This window comes from Ambystoma mexicanum, chromosome 14 (assembly GCF_040938575.1).
Source record: "Ambystoma mexicanum isolate Mex_15411 chromosome 14, UKY_AmexF1_1, whole genome shotgun sequence".
NCBI classification, from domain to species: domain Eukaryota; kingdom Metazoa; phylum Chordata; class Amphibia; order Caudata; family Ambystomatidae; genus Ambystoma; species Ambystoma mexicanum.
Window position 1 is genome coordinate 618,980,939 of NC_090940.1, and position 27,171 is coordinate 619,008,109.

Here is a 27,171-nt window from a genome sequence, read left to right on the forward strand (position 1 = left end):
GACGGCTTAGTACCCTGCGACTCAAGAATCGCCAGCATTTTCTTCCCGAAGGAAGCCCATTCCTCTGGCGTCGCACGGCTGGTGGGGTAAGCGACATGCCGGGCAGAGTCCTCCGAAGAGGACCTGGAAGACGACCGGTGTCGGCGCTTCCGAGAATGCCTCGAAGAGGCCGAGGAGTGGGGAGACCGACTCCTAGAAGGAGACCCACGAGACTTCCGACGATGACGCGGAGAGTCACCCCTCGAATCATCCGTCGAAAGCCCCGCAGACTTCGACTTCCTGGGCTTGGACACCCGACCTACCGACAACTTCTTCTTACGTTCGCGTAAGGCTTTGGACGTGAGCGACTGGCAGTCGATAGTCATCTGTGTCGTGGGCCTCCCGAGGCACCAGAGGCAGGCGTCGTGCGAGTCCGTCACCGACATCTTGGACCCACACTCCCCGCACTTCTTGAAACCCGGACGCGGGGTCGAAGACGAAGTAGAAGACATCTTCACACGAAGGATTTTCACAAAACGAACAGGTTCGAAGAACCGAACTCAAAAGAGTCGAGGCGTGAACCGAGAATCACGAAGCAACACGTTCGCGGAAAAAACGGAACTGAGGCTACGGGCGTCGTGCGTCCTACTTATCACATCGGATGACGTCAGAGGAGGCCCTCGACGACGGCGCATCGACGCAGGACGCAGACGCCGAAAAAAGTTTCCGAAGCAGCACAGCTGTGGTGATTGCATGTCATAGGTATGGAATACGTCGGAGGACCCAATCCCCTCGAAGGGATTTGTAAGAACGTACCAATGTTGTCCGTTTCTCCAGGAAGCACGAGGTTAAGCGTAGAATCGCTGCTACCCTTTCTGCCAATGGTCTCACCCTGGGAATGCTGGTATCGAACTCGGCGCCCAGGAAAAGAGCTGTCCTGCTGGGAACGGGGCAGGACTTATTGTTGTTTAAGGAGAAACCTAACCCTTTTAGGAGGTTGATCGTCGTTAAAACTGCTGAGCGAGCCCTTGCGGCAGAACATGCTTTTATCAACCAGTCGTCCAAGTATGGGAAGACTTCCATTCCTGTCCTCCTGAGCTTTGCAGCTACTGGTGCCAAGCATTTTGTGAAAACTCTCGGTGCCAATTGCAGCCCGAACAGGAGCACTCGCAACTGAAAATGAAGCTCTCCCACCGTGAACCTGAGGAACTGTCTGTGAGCTGGATGGATCGGTATATGGAAGTAAGCGTCCTCCAAGTCTAAAGTTGCCAAGAAGTCGTTCTTGTTTAACCAAGGAAGCACTCCTTGCAATGCTACCATCTTGAATGTCATGCGTCTGATATATTTGTTGAGCGCTCTCAGGTCCAAGATGGGTCTCCATTGACCGTTTTTCTTTCTGATGAGGAAGAAGTGGGAGTAGAAACCCTTCCCCTCTGGGGGTATGGCACCGGCTCTAACGCTGCTTTCTGGAGCAGTTTTTGAACTTCGGACATGACCTGTTTTAACATGTGCACCCTGCGTGAAGATGGAGGCTGGGAAGGAAGTTGGTCTAGAAATTCTAAGGTGTGACCCTCTCTGATCACCTGCAACACCCATTTGTCCGATGTAATTGACTGCCAATGTTGGAAGAACTAGTTTACCCTTCCCCACACTGGGGTGTGACATTGAGGGGACAGAATCGGATAGTCAATTTTGTTTGCCTTGTGACTTCCCCTCGGCGGAGTAACACCTGCCTCTATGGGAGTTTCTGTTGGAGGATTGATACTTGTTCTCTTGGTACGTGCTACCTTGCGCCTTCTGACCATAAGAGGAGCGCCTGTACTCTCTGTATTTAGAAGATGAGCCCCTAAAGGGGCGAAAAGACAGATGGTCCTTATCCTTTAAAGAACTGATGGATCGGGCCGTGTCCGTGTCTGATTTGATTCCCTTCAGGTGGTTGTCTATTTTCTTCACGAAGAGCTCTTGTCCATCAAAGGGCATGTCCAATATCTGTGCTTGGGCATCAGGCCTGAAATTTGTAGCCTTCATCCAGGCCTGCCTTCTGGGTCCTGTGCCATGGGCCATCTGTCTGAAGCCTGATTCGGCCACATCAACCGCTGCGTCGATCATATGATCCGAGGTTGTTCACCATCAGCGATTATCGATCTAGCCTCTTCCTGAAGCTCTGGCGGTCACTGCTTAGCCAATTTGGACATGCGTAGCCAAAGCTTGCGATCATATCTCGCGCAGTCATGGCCATCGCATTACCCTCTCTGATGGTAAGTGACGCCGAAGCTGATACCTTCCTGCCCATGGCTTTTAGCTTGCGCCCATCCTTGTCCGGTGGTGCTGACTGTGGCGAGAGGGATTGGCAAGCTTCTTCCTAGCTGCAACAGTGATAAGAGTCTGGTTTTGTATGACCTCTCACGCAAAGCGGCACAGACTCGGGTGCTTTATATTTCTTCTCTGGTCTGGACACCAGAGCCGGGTTAGACAAGGGCTTAGATCAGATCTTGGATCCAGTCTCCCAGATGGTGTTGAGGAGAGGAATGGTGGTAATCGTCCTCCTGCGTTTGTCCCTGTGCTCATAAAGCACCAATTTCTTTTCCTCTGATGTAACCTGCATTTTGAACAATTCTGCAGCCTTGCCTATTCTGGTGTGGAAAGAAACCAGATCATCCGGAGGTGAAGCATCTCGTGGGGAATCTCTCCGCCTGGGCTCCTTGACGATGTACTCGTCTCACTCACTGGCTGCGCCAGGCTCCTGTGTAATTTCGCCTTCTTCAGGATCAGAGAATTCTCCAAAAGGATCCTCCTGCCAATCTGAGACTGAAACGGAGAACGGCACCATTGTGGGATCCCTATCCGGAGATCGAGGTCTATGCAATGTCCTGCTCCTAGACCTTCGAGGAGGCTCAGGTGATCGTGCCCTGTTCTGGGGTCTACTCCTATGAGGTGAACTTCTTGATGTGCCTGAGACGTGTCTCTCCGACGGTTTTCCGGTTCTAAGGGATCAGACGGTTCTAAGGGATCAGACGGCCTGCTCTGCTCCCTTTGACGCCTGTAGAATTCATGCATGATCCTCTGTATGGACAACATCAGTATCGAGTCATGAGGATAGTCGGCCTCTTCCGTAGAGGGCTGCCCAGGGGGACTATGTTGCTTAAGGGAAGGACAAGGTGGTTGTTCCACTACTTCTGCATCTGAAAATTCCTCCTGGAGAATTACATCAGGAAGCTCTGCCATGTCTCCCAAAGGAGAAACTTTGACTACCATTGGTTCAGCAGCTTCAGCAACCTCAAGGAAACTGTCCTCAATGACAGGTGTCACCCTGGCGTGAGTGTAAGGCACTTCAGGCTCCAATTCCTCCATGCTCGACAGAACGTTCGTCGACGAGCATCCTACCGACGGTAGCTCAGTCAACGAACGCGGCTTGGATGGTTTCTCCCCTGTCGAGTGTTCCATCGACTGTCTTTTGGCTGGTCTCTCTCCTGTCGACGAGTGTTTCGTCTGCAAATGTGATTTGGAGGGTCGCTCTCCCGTCGATGAGTGCTCGGTGGACAAGCGTTTTGTGGAGTGCTTCGTGGACGAATGGTGTGTTTCCTTTGTTGACAACTGTTTCATGGACAATAAATCCCATGACTAGGATCTTGCCGTAGACGATATCTTATGTGTAATCATCTTCGATGAGGGTTTTGTCGACGGTGTGACCGACGACGGGCCTTTATCTTTCCCATCACTCGTGGACGGTTTCCCCGTCGACGAATGCCCTCCCCCCCACCCCCCTGGATTTTTGCAAACTCCTCCTTACATTTGGAGCTAGATTTGGCTGACGAATGTGACTTTTTCTGGATTGAGGAGTCCAGTGGAGGTAGAAAGGGTATTAACTCCAGCTTCCTCTTTTCGCAATGGGAGAGGAACTCCTTTCCACTGAAGAGGACCATCTCTTCGAAGTTTGCCTCTCATATGGAATGCTGGAGTGGACAGGAGCTGTTCTGACAGACTCTTCGTCCGAAGATTGATCCCTGGCTTCCAGATGTAAAAGAAGTCTTCTGTGCCTGTCCTGAAGAGTCTTGTTGGAAAAAGTCTTGCAAATATTGCATTTCTGAATGTCATGCGGATTCAAGCAGTAAATGCAATGTTATGGCATTTGTAACGCGCCTATACACAAGTGTTTCAAGGCGCGACGAGGGGGGGAACAAGGGGAAGACAGACAACTATCCTACTAGGCCAGGTGTCATTCAGATCGCGCAAGTGCAGGGGTAGGGGGAAGGGAGAAAGGGCATGGGGAAGGGTAGGGGGGGAAGTGCAGTACAAGGTAAGTAGAATAAAATAAAGGGCCAGTTAGTGGCAAGTGCAGACAAGTGCTGGGAACGGGGGCTGTAGGGATACAGAGACAGTCCCGCAGTGCAGGGGTTGCCAGGGAGGCAGTGCAAGTGGAGAGTGGCTGGGCCCAGGACCGAGGTCGGTGAGAGTGGCCCAGTTGCAGATTCGGTGCAGATTCAGCGAAGAATTAGCAAGGGAGAGAGAAAGCAGAAGCAAAGAGGAAGGTTTTGAGGTGCTTCCGGAACCGGAGATGGTTCTCCTCAAGTTTCAGGGAGGCAGGAAGGCTGTTCCAGAGGGAGGCTCCTGCCGCGGAGAGAGATCTACCCCCAGGTCGTTGCTTCGAGAAGCCGCTGACCCTGAGGGAGTTGGAGACGGATGAGCGAAGGGCTCGGGAAGGAAGATATTTAGGAAGAGAGAGTTGAAGGTATTTAGGCCCCAGGCCCCAGAAGGCCTTGTGGACAATGCAGAGGGTTTTGAACTTTATCCTCGCAGCCACTGGGAGCCAGTGTAGAGACTTCAGTCCTGGAGAGATACGGTCCCTGGGCTTGAGGCCAAGGACAAGTCTCGCAGTTCTGTTCTAGATGAGTTGCAGAGGGTGGAGAGAGGAGGCAGGCAGATTAAGATAGAGGCTGTTACAGTAGTCCAGCTTTGAGAGAACCAGGGCTCGTGAGACAGTGAGCTTCTGGGGGAAGGAGAGGAAGGGAAGAATACCTCTGAGGAGGTGCAGCTGGTAGTGTGACTTCTTAGAGACGTCAGATATATGAGGAGAGAAGGAGAGTGTGGAGTCGAAGATAACCCCAAGGTTTTTTTGCCTTGCAGGTAGGAGCAGGAAGAGGGCCAAGAGAGGCCAGCCAGAGAGCTGCAGGGAAGGAGGGAGTGGGTGGGCCGATGAGTAGAATCTCAGTCTTACTGGCATTAAGGCAGAGGTCATTGGCGGCACACCATTCCTGGATAGCAGACAGAGAGTCCGAGATGAGGGAAGGAGAGGAGGAGGCCGAGGGTAGCCTGAAAATTAGCTGGGTATCGTCCGCATAGCACTGAAAGGTGGGGCAGAGAGCGGCGATGCGGTGGGCATGGAGTGCCAGATACTGGTTGAACAGCCAGGGGGAGAGATTTGATCCCTGGGGGACACCACAGGTGGAGAAAAAGATGTCAGAGAGGAAGGACCCCAGTTGGACCTGGGAGGGTCGATTGAAGAGGAAAGAGGTCAGCCACGCCAGAGCCTGACCAGTGATACCCAGGTTATCACGGAGACGGTTGAGCAGGATGGCATGGTTGACAGTGTCAAAGGCAGAAGAGAGATCGAGCAGAATGAGAACACACGGAGTGTTGGAGTCAAGGTTCAAGAGTAGGTCCTCACGGATGTTCAGGAGAGCAGTTTCCGTGCTTCTGGCAGCTCTGAAGCCAGATTGATGGTCATGAAGACTGCCAACAGATTCAGCATGGAGGTTAAGCTGGGAGATGGGCAGTTTCTCCTGGAGCTTTCCCAGGAAGGGAGTGATGGAGATTGGGCGATAGTTAGCCGGGCAGGAGGGGTCAGAAGAGGGGTTCTTAAGAAGAGGGTGCACAAGGGAGTGCTTAAGGGGGGATGGGAAGACTCCAGAGGCGAAGGAGTGGTTGCAAAAGTCAGCCAGGGCAGGAGCCAGGGAGTCGATGTGGTCCTTGATAGTTTTGGAGGAACAGGGGTGAACCTGTTTAGACGAGACTTTCATAGATCGGACTTGTCTGGAAACCTCGTCAGCAGAAAAAAGGGGAAAGGCAGAGAAGGAGGGAGGAGGGGTGGCTGCAGAAGGGCCAGAGGAAGAGCCAGGAAGAGAGGAGAGTGAGGACAGGATGTCCTGAGTTTTAGAGATGAAGTGAGAGGCCAGTGCAGTGCAGAGGGCCTGGGAGGGGACAGGAGAGGTAGAGACTGCAGCAAAGTTGGCAGGCTCCTTGCAGATTTTAAAGAGTTCGGCCGAGTTGTTAGATGCCGCAGAGATGCAGGCTTGGATAAGGGCACTCTTCTTGGTGAGAACGGAGAAACGGTATTGCCTTTGGAGCAGGCGGCAGGCCAGTTTGTCAGAGGATGAACATGAAGCACGCCATTTCCTCTCTGCCACCCTGCACTTGCGTTTAAGGGTGACGAGCTCAGAGTCATACCAGGAGTTACATTTGGCTTTGGGCTTCAGGCGGATTCTCATGACAGGGGCAAGGATATCAAGAGTATCAGATATAGCAGAGTGGAGCATGGAGAGGGCTGTGTCAGGGTGGGAGTCAGCCGATGGGGGGGGGTGAGAAGGTGGCAGCGAAAGCCTCAACTGACACGCGCTTCATGGGTCGGAACACCGAGAAGGTGGGTGGCAGTGATGAGGGTGGCTTTGCCTGTGGGGTAGGGAGGGTGAGGTGGGAGGATAGGAGAAAGTGATCACTCCAGGAGAGAGGAGTGGAGAGAGGGACGGAGAGGGGAAGGTCAGAAGAGATCAGAGCATCAAGAGTGTGCCCTGCAGAATGAGTAGGCCCAGACGAGAGAATAGAGAGTGAGAGAGAGTCACAGAGGTCACGAAAGAGTCCCGTGGGGGGACAGGAGGCATCCAAGTGGATGTTGAAGTCACCAAGAAAGAGGAGTTGAGAGGTTGAGGACAGGTGTGAGGAGGAGAGGTCAGCCCACTCAGAGAGGAAGGAGGAGATTTGACCAGGTGGCCGATAGATAGTAGCCACGGTAAGGGAATGGCTAGGAGAGAGAGAGAGACGGCACACAAGGCATTCAAAAGAGGAGTAGGTCTGCGTAGGAGTGGCAGGAATCCACTCAGGGACGATAAGGGCTACACCCCCCCCTGCACGGTTGGGCCTGGGCACGGAGAGGATATTGTAACCGTCAGGTAGGAGTGTGTCAAAGCTGGTGACAGAGCTGGCCGTGAACCATGTCTCAGTGAGACCGAGGACGTCAAGGTCCAGTTCCTCAAGAAGGTGACAGATATCAGAAGAATGCTTGATTGCAGAGCGAGAGTTAAGAGTGGCAATGTGGAGAAGGTTGCCATCCTTGAAGGACTTCTGGGGAGGGGTACAGATCAGAGGTACGCCCTGTGGAGGTGTAGAAGAGGGAGGTGAAGAAGGAGCAAGAGAGGGGACAGGGAGGGAGGGTAGAGGCAAGGTAGCCTAGGACAGAGGAGGGGGGACAGCAGGAGAGGAAAGGAAGTTGATGAGGCATGGGAAGCGTCTATCAAAGAGGTGAAGGGTTGGCCTGAGGGCCTTGGACCAAGACGGTCCCATTAGCGTAGACATTAATGATGGCCTTAGAGGAGTGGAAGGAGGCCAAAAGGACATCCCAACGGGTGCCACCATTAATGAGAGAAGAGGAGAAAGGAGAGAGCACAGAGACCATATGAAGGTTCCATAGGTCAGGCGAAGGCACGAAAAAGAGGATGCCAGTGAGAGTTTCCTTGGAGCAGGCACTAGTGTAGGTGTCGGCGATAGGGAGGCCTGGGTTGGAGACCAGGATGTCCTTTTTAATGTTTTTCCTACCAGATTTAGTGAGGAGAGCAGGATAGTCAATAGAGAAGCAGTTAGAGAAGATAGGCGAGATAGAGAGCACCAGGGAGTGGGGGGGGGGGGGGGAGACAGAGGATACGAGAGCACGCAGGCAGGAAGTGAGCGGCAAGCCCTAGTTTACCACATTTCAGAACAGTGAGTGCATATTAGGTACAGAGGCCACCTAAGTTTGAGAATCCTGCGGGGGGAGAAAATCCCTGGTTTACCACATTTCAGAACAGGGACTGCGTATTAGGTACAGAGGCCACCTAAGTTAGAGAATCCTGCGGGGGGGGGGGAGAAAATCCCTGGTTTACCACATTTCAGAACAGTGAGTGCGTATTAGGTACAGAGGCCACCTAAGTTTGAGAATCCTGCGGGGGGAGAAAATCCCTGGTTTACCACATTTCAGAACAGTGAGTGCGTATTAGGTACAGAGGCCACCTAAGTTTGAGAATCCTGCGAGGGGAGAAAAAACCCTAGTTACCACAACTGTGGGACACAGTGAGGTGAAGACACCATGCGAAAGAAGTGACCAGGAATAGATGGGGTGGGCCGGGAGAAGGTGTAGAAAGAAGTACAGGTGCCTGGCGTCCCCTGCAGACACACACAGAGCCGCAACCGTAGGAGCCGCCCTTTGCCTAAGGGGCCCTTAGCCGAGGGGGCTGCGGGCAGGGGGCTGCCCAGGAAAGGGGTGGATATAGGCAGAGTGAGGAGGGGAGGGGGGGTGTGGGCGTGCAGGGAGGCGGGAAGGGAGAGGAGGACCAGGAAGTGGGAGGGGAGAAGCAGCACAACAACGCGCTCAGAGCGCGAAAGCAAAATTAAAACTTTCTGCACCAAATAATTCACGGAGGCCTGCAGGGCCAGGCAGGGCTTCCCTTAGCCTGCAGATCCCTCAGGCTACCGGCGACTGGTCTCCCACGCTCCGATGAAACAAAGAAGCGAGCGGGGGGAGCAGCCGTCGAGTAGGCCAAGAGGGAGGCAGCCAGGCAGCCAATCAGAGGGGGGGGGTGGGCGGGCAGGGAGGCGGGAAGGGAGAAGAGGACCAGGAAGTGGGAGGGGGGGAAGCAGCACAACAACGCGCTCAGAACGCGAAAGCAAAATTAAAACTTTCTGCACCAAATAACTCATGGAGGCCCGCAGGGCCAGGCAGGGCTTCCCTTAGCCTGCAGATCCCTCAGGCTACCGGCGACTGCTCTCCGAAGCTCTGATGAAACAAAAGCATGTTCATGGGGGTCCTTCATGTAGACTAACTTCTTCTTGCACCTCATGCAGTCCCTGAACAGGGAAGGCTTCTTAACAGCCTGAGATGCAGCTATTCTGAAGAGAAGGTTTGCACGATGATTTTGCGTCAAAAACAAGAGATATTTGTCTCAAAACCACCTGAGACCAAAGCCCCTAAACAGGGGAACAAAGTGGAATATATTTGAAAAATATATTCCACACAAAAAGTAGAAAAAGAATTGAAGAGCTCAGAGAGCTTGAGGATTCCCTATGTCTGTTAGACTGCTGTGAAAAATCTGAAGATGGCTGCCGGGGGCGGAGCTTAAGCCCTACCACCTCATTGGTTGGGGCTATAAAGGACCAAAATGAGGTGGGGGAACTACACAATACAATGGCTCATAGGCCATAATGGGCTAGGTACATGCATGGCTATGTAGCAATGTGTGTATATTAAAAAATAATTAAATTATTATTTTATCACTGAGGATTCCCAGTCTGACGACGGGGAATATTCAAGCATCTGAATCTATGAAAGATCCAATTCTGGAGAAATGTCCATCTGCCTTCCACGCCGTCTTCCCTACCGAGAGGATCTGCTCAGGCGTGCGTGGGGGGGAGGGTCAGGTTCTCCATCCAGAGGTCAAGCATCTCAGCCTTCACGCTTGGTATCTGAAAGGTTGAGGTATAAGGATTGAGACCTCCCCGATGACGTGATGGAGGTGTTGCTTTCGGCCAGGCGGCCTGCAACAAAATCCCTTTGGCGTAAGTTCTGCGACTGGTGCAGAGATCACAATGTTGATCCTTTTCAGTGCTCCATTCCTATGGTTTTGTCTTTCTTTCTTTGGCCCAAAGGGGCCTTCAAGTGGGTACCATTAAGGGTTACCTGGCGGCGCGCTCTATATTTAAGCGCTCGTCTGAAGAATGTTCTTACTTTAAGATTCCTTTGATTTCCCAGTTTCTTAAAGGACTGACTAATGTATTCCTGCTGTCTCCTTTCCAGGTGCCGGTTTGGGATTTGAATTTTGTTTTGAGATTTCTCATGGGTGCTCCGTTTGAACCTTTGCACTCTTGTCCTTTGAGATTCCTGTCCTTCAACACTGTGTTCTTGGTTGCAGTTACTTCCGCTCGCAGAGTGAGTGAATTGCAGGCACTTTCATCTAAGCCACCCTTTACTGTGTTTCACAAAGACAGGGTTGTACTGAGAGTACGTCCTTTTCTACCTAAGGTAGTCTCTGAATATAATTTGAGTCAAAAGGTAGTTCTTCCATCTTTCTAGCCTCCTCCTCATCCTAGTAAGGAAGAGGAGTGACTCCATCGGTTGGATCCTAGGAGAGCTCTGAGCTTTTACATTTCTAGGATGTCCAGGGTCAGAGTGGATCATCAACTCTTTGTAGGATATGTTGGACACCGATTGGGCCAGGCTGTTACCAAACAGACCTTATCCAGGTGGATTATCCTTACCATTAAGGAGTGTTACAGATTGGCGGGTAGGGACCCTCCTGAAGGGTTGAGAGCTCATTCCACTAGGGGCTTGGCTACTCCCACCGCCCTCCAGCGGGGTGTTCCTATTAGGAATATTTGTGATGCCGCTACATGGGCTCCAATCCATACATTTGTTAAACATTATTCCCTGGATACAATCCATGGTCAGGAAAGGGCCTTTGGGAAGGCGGTTCTATATTTATCAATCTAATTGGGTACTCTAAATTCTTTTCCCTCCTTCATTTACTGGTATTGCTTTGGGAGTCTATCAAAGATGTGGAATACGTTGGAGACACAATATTCGAAGAACAAGTTACTTACCAACTGGTAACGCTCTTTCGACTGGATGTTCCTCCAACGTATTCCACATCGCCCTCCCAGCCTGCCCATCTGGAGAATTTCCTATACGCTTGCAGCTTCCGTTTCCGCAAGGCTAAGTGCAGGCAAGCAGGCATGAGACTGGTGCCACACGTTCTGAGGGAAAAAACTTAAACTGAGGCTATGGGCACCGTGCGTCCTATTTATAACATCCGGTGACGTTGTACAGCGTTGTAAAAAAAAAGGACAGTTGAAAGTTTCACAAAAAGTAATGAACTGCAAGTTTTGAGAAAGAACATTTGAATGTGCAAGCTCTTGAAAAGGTTGCGCGTGTAATAACCACTACTAACGCATTGCGCTTAAGTGTGTCGGCACCATTACTAACTAAATGCGGGTGAGTGAGCTGGCTTTGTTTTTCATACGCGAGCAATAAGAGTTTTGTTCTTGCAGACCTTTTCAAGTAAAGGCCCATACACGGTGTGCATGTGTGATGCGCGTCACACACAAACAGTTTCTGTGGAGAAAGGTAATTTGCTTTGCGAGCACGGTTTGATGGGCAGTTTCAGAGCCCCTTTTGGACATCAGGACTGCGAGCAGGATCTAAGCTCGCGCTGCCCCTTTTTTGAGTCAGAAAACTCACAGAAGGTGAAGCACGGTGGTCGTGAGTCGCTTGAAGTAAGAAGACGGTTTGGCGACCTTTCAGAGGGAAGAAAAGGACTTCCAGAGTTAAAGAAACATTATTTTTTACTCCACAAACTGTGTGTATATAGTTGTAGAGACAAGAGGCCTCATCACGACTTCGGCGTTCCCGCCGGCGGTATTAGCCCTACCGCCGAACTCCCCGGCGCTAATACCGCTGGATCACCAGTTCGGCGGTAATGTTAATCCCCATTCCCCATTGAGCCCATTTGGGAATGCCTCATTCCCCATTGGGCTCAATGGGGAATTTCCACGCTCCTACCGCCGATGGATTTCCCGCCGGCGGTAATAGCGCAAATTTTCGGCGGATTTCCCCCCAGCTCAGAGCTGGGGCGAAATCCGCTGAAGCCCCAATTTGGCAGACCCTTAAATCCGGTGGTAATAGCGCAACCGGCGGATTTAAGGGTTACCGCCAAAGTCGTGATGAGGCCCAAGGACTGAAAAACTGAACAAGAAGTCTGGTCATCTTTGTAAAAAGGTTGTAAGAAAAGAACAAAGACATTCCCTTCAAGGAGTTGGTATTTTAGCAGAAAGAAGCAGCAAGGCTCTTTAGGAAGCCTTTCAGCAAATAGCAAAGGCTTTACAGGTACCCTGGGGTAACACTGGGATGGGGTTCATGTAGATAAACAGCTAGCATGCAGTAGTGACAAATGTTAATGATTTGTATGTTTCGACTGGATTGTGTCCTCCCACGTATTTCTCATCTTTGACATGTCACTTATTGACCCGCATCGCATCTGCCTGTGCTGCCTCAGGGAGAGCCACGATACCACTGAATGCTCCAAGTGTCAGTCCATGACAGGAAAGGCCTTGAGGGAACGGAAGGGGGGAAACACAAGGTAGGAAAAATCCCCAAAAAGTCTCCTACCCGAACTGCTAGGCCGTCAACCAACAAGTCGAGGGAAGACTCTCCTCGGAGGAAGAAGGCCAATTGTTCTCAGAGTGGTTCCCACCATTCTTCCTCGTCTTTGAAGAAGTTGAAGAGGAGGCACTAACGGTCGCCTTCGCCAACTTCTTCATCAGACGATTCCCCTGAAAGGGTCGCATTCCCTTCTAAAAACTCAGCACCGGCTGAATGGGAAGCTTTCATGGTGCAGATGTGGAAAATATTTGATAAGCAAAGCCTTGCTCCGACCCTGCCTTCGGATTAAGCCGAAAAGGGGAGGTCTCAGTTGAAAACCTGCACGCCCTAGAGCCCAGGTGAAAGACATGATCCCCATCGGGAGCCCTTGAAGCCCCGGTCTGAAAAGACCAAGGATCACAAGAAACATGGTGATAAGTCAAGGCCGTCGACGCCTATTAAGTCCTTAATGTCGACATCACGCCAAAGTCTGACGCCGGCTGCGCCACATTTGCCAGCCACGCTGTCTGCCGTTAGCGCTCCTCGTATATCGACGTCCACAAAGAAAATGTCGAGAACTTCAAAGCCTGTGGTTACAAAACCTGACAAGGTTTATGCTCCTCTTCCCAAGAAGGATTTTTTCAAATCCTTTACTTCTATTTTTGAAGAGGAAGAACATTCTGATAATGAGGACGCAGCATTTGGGTTACCATACAGTACACCCAATGTACCAGAGAGATTTATCTCTGAGGAAAGCAGAATGCAAGATTTGTATGAAAACTTGCAAGTGGGGTTGACGTCTCCCCAGAACTGGAGTTCGGAAAGCCTGACCCAGGAGAACATGCTCACTCTTCCTATCGTCAGCTTATGTCAAAGATGGTCCAGTATATGGGTTGGAGTAGGCCCTCATTACCCTATGACCAAGACGACCTAACAGACATTCTGAACCAGCGTCCTCAGACTGATCCCATTTTGCCCCTTCATGTGGCACTTAAAAAAAAAAGGGTCGTTAGAAGCTTGAGACTCGAGTCTAATCCGGCAGTCGACAAGAACCTCACAAAAAAAAGAATAAATAATTTTTTTTTTTTTAAATACTGCCCCTCTAGTAGCGACCAGACTACCTGTCGAAACACCCCACTCCGGAGAGTCTGGTGGTGCAGGTAGCTACGGCTACTTCAAAACGGACAGCATACCCTACCATCGCTCCTGATAGGGACGACAAGCGCGTAAATGGATGGGCAAGGAAGGTATTTTCTGCAGGGAGCATGGCACTAAAATCTGCCAACTCTACTTATGCCCTCGCAAAGTTTTCGTATACTCTGTGGGACTGTATCTCCATGGCGGCAGAGCATATTCCCGAAAGGGACGGCTTCTTAACGATTGTTAGGAACGGCAAAGAAGCCATGTGGACTATTGCAACAGCCTCTATCTAAATCTGCCTGCCTCTACTCTCCGCCCTCTGCAACTTATCCAAAACAGGACTGCGAGACTTGTCCTTGGCCTCAAGCCCAGGGATCGTATCTCTCCAGGACTGAAATCTCTGCACTGGCTCCCAGTGGCTGCAAGGATTAAGTTCAAAACCCTCTGCATTATCCACAAGGCCTTCTGGGGCCTGGGACCGCATTACCTTCAACTCTCTTCCTAAATACCTTCCTTCTCGGGCTCTTCGCTCATCTGCCTCCAACTCCCTCAGGGTCAGCCGCTTCTCCAAGCAACGAGTTGGTGGTAGATCTCTCTCCTCCGCTGGGGCCTCCCTCTGGAACAGCCTTCCTGTCTCCCTGAAACTTGAGGAGAACCATCTCCGGTTCCGGAAGAACCTCAAAACCTTCCTCTTTGCTTCTGCTTTCTCTGCCTCTCTCCCCTGCTGATATTCCCTGCCGATTCGACACTGGTTACCTGGCCACCCTTTCTGATCTTGGGGCCAGGTCCCGCCGTTTGCTCACCTGCCCTGCCTCCCTGGCAACCCCCTACCCTTGGGGACTGGTTCTGTATCCCATCAGTCCCTTACCAGCACTTATGTCTGCTCTTACCTTGCACTTGCCACCTTCAGGCCATTATTTATCGTATTTATTCTTCTTTCCCATGTACTGCACTTTTCCCCTTTCCCTTCCCCTGGCACTTCTTCCCTTTCTCACTACCCTCGCACTTCCGCGATCTGAATGACACCTGGCCTAGTAGGATCGTTGTCTGTCTTCCACTGTCTTCCCCTCCCTCGCCTCGTCGCGCCTTGAAACACTTGTGTATAGGCGCGTTATAAATGCCATATCATGTGCGAGTCCCTTCAATCAGGGTTGGATTCTGCAGATAGCATCAGCAGATCCATGGCTACCAGCACTGTCACACACAGATTTGCGTGGTTGAGAAAGTCTGGTTTTGCACCGGATGTGTTATCTAGGCTTCAACATCCCTTTTGATGGGTCTCATCTTTTTGGCAACAAGGCTGACGAGAGCCTTGAGAAGTTACAGACCTCAAAAAGGTGGCAGCCAAATCTTTAGGCGCCGCTATTAGGCAACCTCAACCTTTTCGTCCTAGTGGACAACCTTGGAGGGGTACATCTTTTCGCTACTACTCAGTTGGAATGGCCAGTCAAAGGGGTCAAAGACTGTTTCCTCGTGGTGGACGAGGTTGAGGTGCAAAGCCAACTCAAGCAGCAGCCTCCTTACCATTGCCTCTGCAGTAGCCGCCACAAAACCACTCTGAGGTCTTCAACCACAGTTAACCAGCCGGAGGTGGTGGGGGCAGACCGTCTCAGCATCTGCAAGAATGGCGAGACATTACTTTGGATGCTTGGGCTTTGGAAACCATAGCCCACAGTTATTGCCTTTCTTTTATAAGAAGACCTCAGAACAATCCACCGGTGAACAACTCTTTGAGGATTCCAGATATGCTCCTTGTGCAGGAGATTTTAACCCTGCTAGAGAGGTGCTTTAGAACCAGTACCTGTAGCGGAGAGGAACAAGGGATGGAACGCCCCATATTTTTTGATTCCCAAAAAGACAGAGGACGGAGACCCATCTTGGACTTGAGATACTTGAACAAGTTCCTCAGGAAGGACAAGTTCAAGATGGTCAGACTTTCTCAGAGCCTTCAGGCCCTCCAATTCCAGGATTTGTTGGTGTCATTGGACCTTCAGGATGCTTCTTTTTATGTGCCAATCCATCTCAAACACATAAAATACATGGAGGTTTACGGTTCTCATTTTCAGTTTAGAGTTCTTCCATTCAGGCTGAACTCCACCTGAGGGTTTTCGCCAAACTGATGGCGGTAGTGGCAGCAAGCCTCAGGAGAGGGGGGATTCAAGTCTACCCCTACCTGGATGATTGGCTGATCAGGGCGCGTTATCCTGAACAAGCTCTGGATCATCTGTCACCTGCCACTCTCTTCAGACTGGGCTTCTCCCTCAATTACAAGAATTCCCATATGACACCTTCCCAAAGGCTCCAGTACATCAGAGCTGTACTAGACACGTCCTTGGGAAAGAGCTTACCACCCGAGGTGAGGGCTCAAGACTTTCTTCAGATGGTTACCAAATTTCAGAGTGCCCAGAATCTTCCGCCTTCAATTTATTTTTATTTTTTTTAGGTTGCTCGGCCTCATGGCTTCCTGCATTTTTTTGGTACCAGAGGCCCGCCTGAGAATGAGATCCCTCCAATGGGCTCTGAGAACACAATGGTCCCAGCTCTCGGGAAAGATGTCGAACCGACTTCAGATTCCATTCAGTCTCTCACATGATCTTCTGTGGTGGACTCGCGAGGAAAATATTCTGAAGGCGGAACCTTTTTGGCAACCATGGCTGTAGATTACAGTAGTGACGGACGCCTCACTCACGGGGTGCGGGGAGCCCATGCCAACGAAATTGACAATTAGCGGTCGTTTGTCTCTATCGGAGTCCAAACTAAACATCAATCTTTTTGAGCCGAGGGCAATCAGACTAGCGCTGAAGGCCTTCCTGCCCTCTGTCCGGGGCAAGAACGTCCTGATAATGACAGACAACACAGTGGCCATGCACTACCCCAACAAGAGAGGAGGCATAGGGTCACTACCACTGTGCAGAGAGGCAATCCAGCTCTGGTACTGGGCAATTCAAGAAGGAATCTCCCGATCAGCAGTTCACCTAGCCGGAGAGGAGAACACAGCGGCGGACGCTCTGAGCAGGCAGAGCACAGTCTCTCGCGTGGGAACTAGCTCAAGAAGTCCAAGATATCTTCATCCTTCGGGGAACCCCTCGAGTGGATCTGTTCGCGATCGGTGTCAACCGAAAGTGCGATCTGTACTGCTCCAGGGAATTTCCCCCAAGAGGAGCTCTAGGAGCCGCGTTTGTGGTGGACTGGGAGTTTCCACTCCTGTATGAGTTTCCTCCAGTCCCATCATACCTCATGTAATCAGGGGGTTGAGAAGGTTCGGGAAACACATGATCCCAAATGCTCCGGATTGGGCCAGGACGACGTGGTACCCAGACCTTCTGGATATGTCCATCTGTCCTCCGATGAGTCTTCCACAAAGAGAGGCCCTTCTCTTGCGAGAGGAGGGTCAGGTTCTCCATCCACAGGTCAAAACTCATACCCTTCAAGCTTGGTTTCTGAAAGGCTGAGATACAAGGATTGGGACCTCCCGGATGATGTGATGGAGGTGTTGCTTTCGACCAGAAGACCAGCAACAAAATCTTTGTACCATTGCCGTTGTAATAAGTTTTGCAACTGGTGCAAGGAGCAGAATGTTGATCCTTTTCTGTGTAGAACTCTGGATGCCCTTTCTTTCCTTCTACCGTGAGCTAATTTGGGCCTTCATATAGGTACCATCAAGATCTTTAAGCGCTCTTCAGAGAAATGCTCCCATTTCAAAATACCACTGGTGACTCATTTCTAAAAGGTGATCACAAATGTGTTCCCTCCATCTCCTTTCCAGGTTCCGGTTTGGGACCTTCATCTGTTTTTGAAATTCCTAATGTGTGCTCCATTTGAAACTCTGCACACATGTCCGCTAAAGGTTGTTCACATTTAAGACAATCCTATAGCTCTAACGCTGATGTTAGAGCTATAGGATTGTCTCGCAGAGTCGGCGAGTTGCAGGCACTTTCAAGCAAGCCACCCTTTACTGTCTTCTACAAGGACAGGGTTGTTTTAAGGGTCAAACCCTCCTTTTTACAAAAAGTCGTTTCAGACTTTCATTGAGTCAGACAATTGTTCTGCCTTCCTTCTATCCTCCACCTCATCCTGGGAAGGAAGAAGGAAGAGGAAAGGCTCCATAGGTTGGACCCTAGGAGTGCACTAAGCCTTTACTTCTCCAGAATGTCTAAATTGAGAGTTGATGACCAACTTTTTATCAGATACACAGGACACACGCTAGGTCAGGCTGTTTCCAAGCAGACTTTGTCAAGGTGGACAATCCTCACGATATCAGAATGCTACAGACTGGCCGGTAAAGACCCTCCTGAAGGTTTGAGAGCTCATGCCATCAGGGGCATGGCTGCATCTACAGCCCTTCAAAGGGGTGTTGCAATTAGAAATATCTGAGAGGCTGCAACCTGGTCTTACGTCCACTAAACATTACTGTCTGGATGCTTCCCATGGTCAGGATGGTACATTTGGCAAAGCAGTACTTTGCGCTGCCTTTGAAAAAGTTTAAATTGTAATTCTACACCCTCCTCCAAACTTAAAGGGATACTCTAGTAAAAAATTTTATTTCAAAAATAGATAGGCCACATTAAAAAAAAAATACTAGCATCCTCCGTTTTAAAACTTCCTATGTAAAATTTTGAGATATTTAAGCTCAAAAGCAAGCACAAGGGCGCCGCCATTTTGTGAAATGGAGGCCCTCCTGTGCTGGCTTTTGCGGCACTAATGAAGGAAAAGCCAGCCAGCTGTAGTAAACAAAGTCTACCGCTGGGTGGCTTTCCCTTCATTAGTGCCGGGACTCGGAGGACGCGGACCGGAGACCAGAGCAGGAAAGCTGCAGCTGAATCTCGGTAGGTGCTATTCATTTTTTTTACAAAAAATAAGCACTAGCTGCGGAGGAGCCCGGAAAACTTAGAAATAAAACCGCAGCTTTAAAAACGTTGTATTTATGTTTGCGGTCGCTTTTGAAGCGACCGCAAACATAAATACAACGTTATTGTGTTGGAAAACGCTGCGGTTTTTCGTTCCAAGTTTCTCAGGCTCCTCCGGCTCGGAGGAGCCTGAGAAACTTGGAACGAAAAACCGCAGCGTTTTCCAACACAACCGCGTGTGTTTCTGCCTGCTGTGTGTCCGGTGTTGGGTGTGTAAATGGAGGTGTGTGTTATGGTGATGTTGTGTAGCCTGCCCACCACCACGATTGTTCTTTCTCCACCAAGTTTTCCACTGTTTGAGTCCCTTTCTGACCAGGATACTATGCAAGCTTTCCGTAATGAGCTGGAGCCCAACTATTCACGACTGAATCTGGTCTATAGAACCTTTCGTTCTTCCCCTCATATGTATCATGTCTCTTGTAGGAAAAGAATGTCGAGATTGGCCCTTTTAAATTCTCTGGAGACTAATGACCTTTTACTGGGGGAATTAAGTCCCTTGACGTTCAGAGTGCCGATTTTGATGGATCCGGGTCTGTCGGTTACCGCGTCAATTGTCTGGGCGTTGCCTGCTTTCTATGTGTCTGTTCTCTGGGTCCCATGTGTTACCTTTGAACTTGTTTAGTTTGCCTGACATGAACGTATTGCATTCCTCCTACTGCCCCCCCCTCCCTCTGACCTTTTGTGGAGTTCGATACTTCTGAGCCATCTTGATCTCATCAGTTTCGGACCACCAGTGAAGAACTAACCCTGTTTGGTCCATGAGCTTAACACTTCTCTTTGTAGTGAGCCCTCTTTGCCCCCCCCCCCCCCCCTCCCTCAATGTTCTGGCAGTGGTTAAGTACATAACGTTTGTAACAAAAATTCTTACTTTCTTCAAGGTGTGTCAGCTCTGTGCTTATACTCGCTCATATCCAACCTCAGAACTGGAGCACTTTGCTTGAAGCAGGTCGGTGCTTGCTCTTTGTGGGTCGACACACCTTTTTTGTCTTTGCTGTCGTCTCTGGCTTTCATTGTTCCGTGTCGGAGGGCGCGTTCATCCTTCTGAATTTCTGTGCTCCAGGGATCTTTTTCCATCTTGGTCCTTTGAGCTTACCACCCGGCCAATTTCTTCCGTTGTCGGGGGCTGATCCTCCCTCCTGTCCTCAGACTATGTCCGCTATCCACCCTGCGATTTCGTTTTTTGGTTTTCAGTTGTATCGGGGGAGCCTTCCCATTCGAATGTTAGTGCAAAGGGGAATCCCCATCGATATCTCACTGCTTTGTCTTTTAGGAATTTGGTAAATGGGAGACATTTCCTTTTCATCGCTAGGGTAAGAGAAGAGAGGTTCTGGTAGATGGTGATATTTGCTCCTTTCAGGGGGATGTGGGTACCTCTTCTGACTTTGTCAAGCACTCAGGCTTTGTCTGCGTAGTTGTGGAACCTGGCAAGTATCGATCTTGGGCCACCTGCTGTTCTGCTTGCACGGTGGATGCAGTCAAGTTTCGGCTTGTCTAGAGTCCTCTCCGAAAAGTATTTATCACTTTGTGCAGTGTTTTTTTTTTTTTAGATCTAGGTCTGTTTCTTCTTCCTTTTTAGGAACTCCAAAGACACGTATGTTGTTGCGTCGTTCTCGGTTTTCAAGATCATCAACCTTCATACGAAATTATTCTCTCGTTTCTATTTCTGCGTTTGACATCCATGAGTTTCAAGTGCAGATAGGGAGGTCTGATTTATGTTCTACTTCTTCCAGCCTCTTCTCCATTTGGTCTAATCTGTGGGTTATTTTTTATATCTTTCCAGTGATGTCTGCTCTCATGCTCTTCAGTTAAGTCAGCCGTGTCAGCTTTAGTGGCTGCTGCCTCTGGTCTTGAGGTTGCCATACTCGTGGTGTGAGTGAGGGCACTCGGTTTGCTGTGGTGAGAATTTAAAGTGTGCATGTTTTTCCTCATATGTTCATGTGCACTAAGTTATTTGTGCAGTTTGTGGTTCCCCTGCTTTTCTATATTTGCGGTTTGTGCGGGGTTGATTGGCACTTCGGGTCCGTAGGGACGTGTGGGCACAGAGTTTTGATTCTGCTGGACAGGTCTCAGGATGTCTTCAAAATGATTCCTGTACTGCGTTAAGAGGTTACCACCCGAGCCTGCCTTGCATGTACCAGGATTAATGGGTTGTAGTACTGTATGTGGATTGCACCGTGTGGTTAGAAAGGGGTGATTCTGATGACTTGCGGTGGAGGGAGTTCGTCATTATCTGTGCCACATGTCTGTTTCGGTTGGTGACTGGATCATATCTCTGGCTGATGTTCAGGAGTCGGGGGTTCATGCTTTGCCAGAATTTTGGGTGAGGGGTTTGTGCAGGCTACTCGAGGCACACCAGTGGCTGAGCTTTGTCCTTTATGGGCTCCTTCTTCCTCTATGGGTCATGCATATGAGGAGGTGAATGTGCTGGAGGCCGGGCAGTACGCCGGCGTGATAGGCGGCCTGAGTACCTGGTGTCCGTATGCTTGCGTGGGCCGATTGGGACTCAGGTTTCCACACTTTGTGTCCAGGGGTGCATGGTATTAGGGGTTTTGTGTTGGGCTCAGCGTTGGAGGTGCGCTAAATGGGTTCCTCCCTTTGTCCGGAGGGGCTGGGGTGCTTCGGGAGGGTTTGTGTTCCACCTGGGTTGAGGCCTTTTCAGTCGCCGTAGGAGCGGGACAGTGCGAGCTGTGACACTTACCTGTGCGTCCGGGTGGCCATCGCTGTGTGTTTTCAGTCCGCCCCGCCTCAGGTCTATGCTTGGCGGTGATGCTACTCCGACATTTCCCTGCTTCTGTGAGCTCACAGAGTATGTTTAGTTGTCCCGTGGGAGTTTGGGCTATGTAGCGTGGCCCTGGTGTGTTCCCAGGGGTTTCTCACCACGTGAGGCTGGCGCGGGTGTAATCAGACTCGGCAGGCGCTTCAGGGTGGTGTGCTGTAAGGGTCCGTGGCAGTTAGTCCTTGCGACGTTGTTGTGTGCTGAGGCTCTTGGAGATCCGTTGAATAGGTGTCCTGTTGTGCTATGCGTTTCTGCTCCTCCCAGAGGTGTCACTTTTCTTCCCTTGTTGTTCTGGGGGCAAGCGCAGGGGGACTCATTCGGGTGCACCTTGTAGTGTGCTGGGTCCTTATTCCGCAGCCTGGCTGTCCTAGAGTCTCACGTGCGTTTCTTCTAGTTTCGTTTTCGTCTGGGTGCGGTTCTGCAGGGCGTCACTTACCAGCGCTGATTTTCAGGCAATCCGACCCAGATTGTCGGGTTTTCTCCTGCTGGGGGGAGGGGACCTTCATGCAGAGGTGGGCCGGTTTATGGCTCTGGGAGGTGTTGAGGGGGCCCAGGAGTGGGGGCTCAATCCACTTCAAGGACTGTGAGGGGAGAGCTTACACAGGAGTCATTGTCTGTGTGCCCCCCTGGTGGCCAATGGCATTACCATTTTTTACTATTTTCCACAGGAAGGTTGAGGTGTAAGAAGCCCAGGACTGTTCTCCCGACTGCAGTTTTTCATGGGAATCAAAGATGAAGTTTAACCCCTGACCCGCCTAGGGTACTGTCTCTGCAGACACTGGGTACAGACACTGCTATTTCTCGAAAGAGAGCTGGATTATCTGAATGAGTGTGAGCAGCAGTACAAAACTCATAGAAATGACTGATAATTGCCGATATGAACTCTGTGGTATGCATCCAAAACAACCATCTACGGTCTGTACTAATACACAGTTTGCCGAATCAATGTGAGACACGGATGTCTCAAGCATATCCAGAGCTATTAAATTTGCCTCTGCTAATCCAGCTTTCAACACTGCTTGATGGTCTGGCTTCTCACCACAGTTTGATTGGCTGGAGGACTGCAAGTGAGGCCAGCAGGGCATTTAATGGGGAAATGTACTTTTTGTGGGGCCAAATGGTTTTGGTCCTTTCCTATGTAGGGACGGCCATGCAGTATGGAGGAAAGGGAACGGGACAGTAGGATTACATAGAAATATTCACATTTGAACAAACAAAATTAGTAGTCAGGTTACTTTCACATAATTTCTGTTAGCATACCATATGAAAACAAACCTTTTACTACGTAGAATGCAATACTTGATCAACATTCTATAAATAGCCCTCTCTTTATTTTAACAGGAAATGCCAAAACCAGACCTTAAAAAACTCAAGAAAAGGTTCACAGCTTGGAAGAGGTTTCGAATGGAGGAGGAGACCGCACTACCCACCACCGTTCAAGAAACCTGCAGTGAAGCATGCACACAGTTCACGAATACCACACAGCCAACTACAGTCTCAAAGCGCTATATATGCAAGTAGCTTACCCATTTTGGCTGAACTCTGGATAACGAGAATACCCTTCAAGACGCTCACATTGGGATTCTTTTTCAAACTGTACCAGCTGGAGATAATTCTGCATGCAACCACATAGAACTCTCTTGGAGTACAACACTAGCCCCTTCACATACCCCACCTCGACACTTTATTTCCCACGGACTCTTGGACCAATGTAATGCTTCTGCAATGCACATCAGAGCACTGCCCTACAAAGCCACAGTGATTCAGCAGAGTGCCCTTGAGTATTAAAGATTACGCTGTACAAGAGATGTACTATTTGCACAGTTGTAGGGGTGCTCCTCTTTCAGACTTGCACCCCAACTCAATCGTAAACATTCTAAGAAAAGATCTCCAATTAACTTAATTCTGCACCTTTGGCTTCAACATTTATTTATTATTACAAATTGTTTTGAAACACTGTCTATGTTCCAGTATCATGCTTTGCCCATTGTCAACTTCTTGGATTGAAGCAGCCATCTTGCCTGATCAGTTTGTCTGGGTCATGTCCCAAATGGGTTCCATGTTTGTGTGCATAAACCAGCAAATAGCTGCCAAAAAGTGGGAGGGGTCATGAGATACATTTTGGTGACACACAGTCCTATACGCTGCAAGTTATTAGTACTTTTACCAGGACCCACTGCTCAAACAGGCCAATGTAACACATTTTTACTCCAGGGTTTCTCCCCTACAGGATGGTACAATGGTTAGAGGGTTACTTCTCTGTAATGTGTCCATCCACATCCTGCACGATACTAGGTAAGAAAAGTCTGTTCATGATCCGGTTAGCTTGCGGGTGAAGCAAACACCAAACAAACTTTCTGGTTTTTACTGGTCTACTACTTTGACCTTGTGACAGAGCTGTCAAGAAGAATGTGATTGAATCACAGCTCATGATCACCTGGGTGGTACAGTTCACTCATAAGCCGGTAGATGTAGGATGGAGCGTTGCCGCCAATGTTAGAAATGAAAAGTGTGATGAGTTCCGGTGGGACATAGTCAAAGACTGGACACTGCACACTAATCTTGGACAGGATCTCACCTGCAACAGAAATAACATCTTTAGACAACAAGTGGCACATCACAAGTCAGCACAGTGCCCTTTAACACAGTCCACACACACATTTAAAAAGCTTCCACCTTCTGTATCCCTTCTCCATTTTGTAGGATCTATTCAAAATGAGATGAAAATATCCCATTATAGATGTTTGCTTGGCTACGCCATTAGAGTTTTGTGGTCATGGTTGTGAATTTGCAGCAATGAAGCACTCCTCCTTGTATAAGTGTGGTATAAATAAATCAAATTAAAATGTAGCCAAATACACCTTGGCAAGGGGATGGTGGGGCAGTGGTTCAATGAGTCCCAACTCCATGTTTACTCTCGTAACATCCCATATGCACATATTTTCCATCCCTTAAGGGGAACAAATGTGTTACTCATTTTAGCATGCTCTTTACAACCTCTGTTTTCCTTAAGCAATGGCTTTTCTCTCAGATTTCTCTACAGTGTAGTCAAACAAAAACATGAGCTTAAATACAGATATGATAATATGCCACAAAGACACTAACTCCTGCATGTTACTATTTTCCCCAACAACAATTAAGAAATAACCAGGTTGTACACGCAGCAGTGGTCCCATTGCAGGGGACGGGGCCATTAACTTTCAATGTAGCCTTCCTTAACATTATCTTTGTTTACTGGCTACTTCTGATCTCATGGGGTCTGGAAAATCAAAGTATGTTAAAGGATTCAAGGGGTTTTTGGTTTGCCCTTGCACTTGGGCTCATGGTATAACTAATCAGAAAATGACCCTGAGTAAGGCGAATTGGAGTACAGAAGTCACTACGGTGAGTAACTTTTTTTTTACTCCTACATCCTGTCCCTTTTCCTCCATTCTTGTGGGAGATTACAAAGCACTACTCTCCCAGGGTGGCTGGAAGGTAGGCAAACTGGTTCTTTAGAACCGCCTGTCCAACCCTAGCATCTAATCTAGCTGCCCTGTCCATGCAATAGTGTTTCCAAAAGGCAGAACGAGGGGACCAGGTAGCTGCCTCATTGATCACTTCCCAGGGAATATTACTACCATAGCTTTGGGCCTAACTGCATGAGCACAAAGGCCTATTGGTACTAGCTTTTTCTGAAGTGTGTATGCTTCCACAATGCAGGAGATAATCCATCATGCCTTTCTGATGTATGAAAAACAGATTGTTTTTTAAACATTTATGTATATAGCGCAGAAAGCCTGCAGGCCTTGGGGTGCCTGAAAACAGACACATGGACAGAGCTCCCGATTTACCTGAAAGGCCAAAAACGAACTTGGGTAAGAATTTAGGGTGCGTTCTAAGAACGACCATGTCCTTATGAAATGCCATGTAGGACTCTGATGCTGACAGAGCCAATTTTCCACGAAACCAGCCTAATGTCTGCCGCCTGCATGGGTTCAAATGGCTTATGTGATATAGCTGCAATGGTTTATAGTCATAATGTAGAAACCAATAATGTCGAAAGTCATTTTTTCGAAAAAAAACCACATTTTTTTAATGCATTTTTTTCGTTTTACCCATTTTTTTTATCCCGAACCCCAAAATAAATATATAATTAAAAAAAACGAAATTGGACTTTTTTTTAACATTATTTTTCCAAAAAAATAGTCATTCGACATTTTTTCGAAAAAATGACTGACCACCAGCTGCAATATCTATGTTGAGATCTGGATACCAGTGGATAAGACAAAGGAGGCCCTTGAAATGCCTTGCGATAACCAGATTAGAAGTAGAAATGTTAAGGTCTGGGGAACTGACATAAGCCCCAATCGCTGAGAAGCTTGTATGACGAGGCTGAATATGAATGTCAGTTTAAGCCAGATAAGATGTAGTCTGATGTGGGATGGAAAGGATTCAATGAATTCTCAAGCATCCAGAAGCAGAAAATCTACTTACTCATATTGAGAACTCGTGGGTGGTTTTCTGACCACCTATATAATTAGGATCTGAATTTCCTAAATGGGCAAAGACTAAGTTCAATAATATTGGGGAGGGGGCAAAACCCCTCACCCCAACGACAGAAGGTCCAGTCACTGGAAGTAATAGAGAACACGCTGAGCTGTAATCGGTGTGAATACTAAATCTTGGCTGGCAAATTTGCCACTATTAAGATCAGACTGCAATGGTTTGATGTTTGGAATTGAGAGAGTATCTTCGGCATTAGTGGCAATAGGGGAAATGCATAGTATGTCTGGACGTGCCATGATTTTTGCAATGCGTCCCCTAGGGAGTCTGGTTCCTTACCCAGGCCTGATGCAAACCGCAGACATTTTTGGTTCTGCAGTGTCACAAACATGTCTACAGGCGAGAACTGCCATTACATAAATACCCTCCGAAGTACTGAATCCTTCATCTCCCACTTGTGGTTGGCATGAGAAAGGACTCAAGGTGTCTGCCTTCATGTTCAGATTCGTCACTAAATGAACAGCCTGGAGAGCTATCTGATGTTGCATGTCCCATTCCCAAATTTCGATCGATATTCGACAGGCTGGTGGGGTTGGGGCGGGGGGGGCTTCGTATATCTGGTCCCTCCCCACTTGTTGATTTAGCACATGACTATCATACTGTCGGTTTTTATGAGGTCTCTTGAATTCAGAAGCAACAATTTGAGCGTGCAGACGATTGCTATAAGTTCTGGCAAAGTATCTGCCATTGGCTCTCTGTAGAAACAACATAGTGCATGTGTCTGAAATTGACCCTAAGGTGGCTCCTCAGCCTGGATTATGAGGTTACGGTCTGCACCTGAGGAGGCTCCTGAAAAGGAACACCTCTCTGAAAGTTTGGGTCATCTTTCCAGCAAAGCAGATCTGGTGTCAATTCAGGAAGTATCAGAATCCTGTAGCTTACTAAGTCTCGTCTGGCGGCGAGCTAAGGAAACAGTTAGGATGGACGCCGACATAAGGCCTAGCAGGTGCTGGACACACCACATTGAGTTGGATCTCTAACTTAGGAAGTGTGATACTGCTAACTTTGTCCTTCTTCTGAGTGAGAATTACTCTGCCCATGCTCTCCACATGAAGCCAATGAACCAGAGTCGGGACTAGACAAGACTTTTTATGATTGACCCAGACTGAACACAAGACTTGCCAATCGGTTGATAGATGCTGTCCGCCCAACGAGCCAGTGGTCAAGGTAGGGATACATATGAATTCCCTGCCTCCTCACGTGAGGTTCTATGGTGCTCATCAATTTGGTGACTACCCTTGGTGCCGCATTTAAACCAAAGTGGGGTCCTTGCTATTGGACGTGATGGCGACGGGGGGGAACCCCATGTCTTGTGTGCAGCATAGATGGGACATGCAGATATGGGTCCTTTAGATCATTTCCCCGGTTCAGCGCATGTCTGATATGGGCTGGCTTAACAGTCTTGAATTTCTCTAGAGGGAGGCAGATGAGCTAAGAAAGATCCAGAA

General features: G+C 49.2%; 2 protein-coding genes across 4 annotated transcripts in view; one reads left to right on the top strand and one right to left on the bottom strand.

Annotated features, from left to right (window-relative positions):
- MLH3 (mutL homolog 3) overlaps nt 1-23,137 on the top strand; it is a 252,031-nt gene extending 228,894 nt beyond the window's left edge. For all 3 annotated transcript variants that reach the window (XM_069638056.1, XM_069638055.1, XM_069638057.1), the window contains one exon: nt 22,520-23,137. In XM_069638056.1, the coding sequence (XP_069494157.1) occupies nt 22,520-22,699 (180 nt within the window). In that variant the 3' untranslated portion in view covers nt 22,700-23,137. The remainder of the gene's footprint in view (nt 1-22,519) is intronic.
- The window catches only part of EIF2B2 (eukaryotic translation initiation factor 2B subunit beta), a 94,030-nt gene continuing 89,949 nt past the window's right edge, over nt 23,091-27,171 (bottom strand). Inside the window, exon 8 of the mRNA XM_069638061.1 lies at nt 23,091-23,756. Within this exon, the coding sequence (XP_069494162.1) occupies nt 23,599-23,756 (158 nt within the window). The 3' untranslated portion in view covers nt 23,091-23,598. The remainder of the gene's footprint in view (nt 23,757-27,171) is intronic.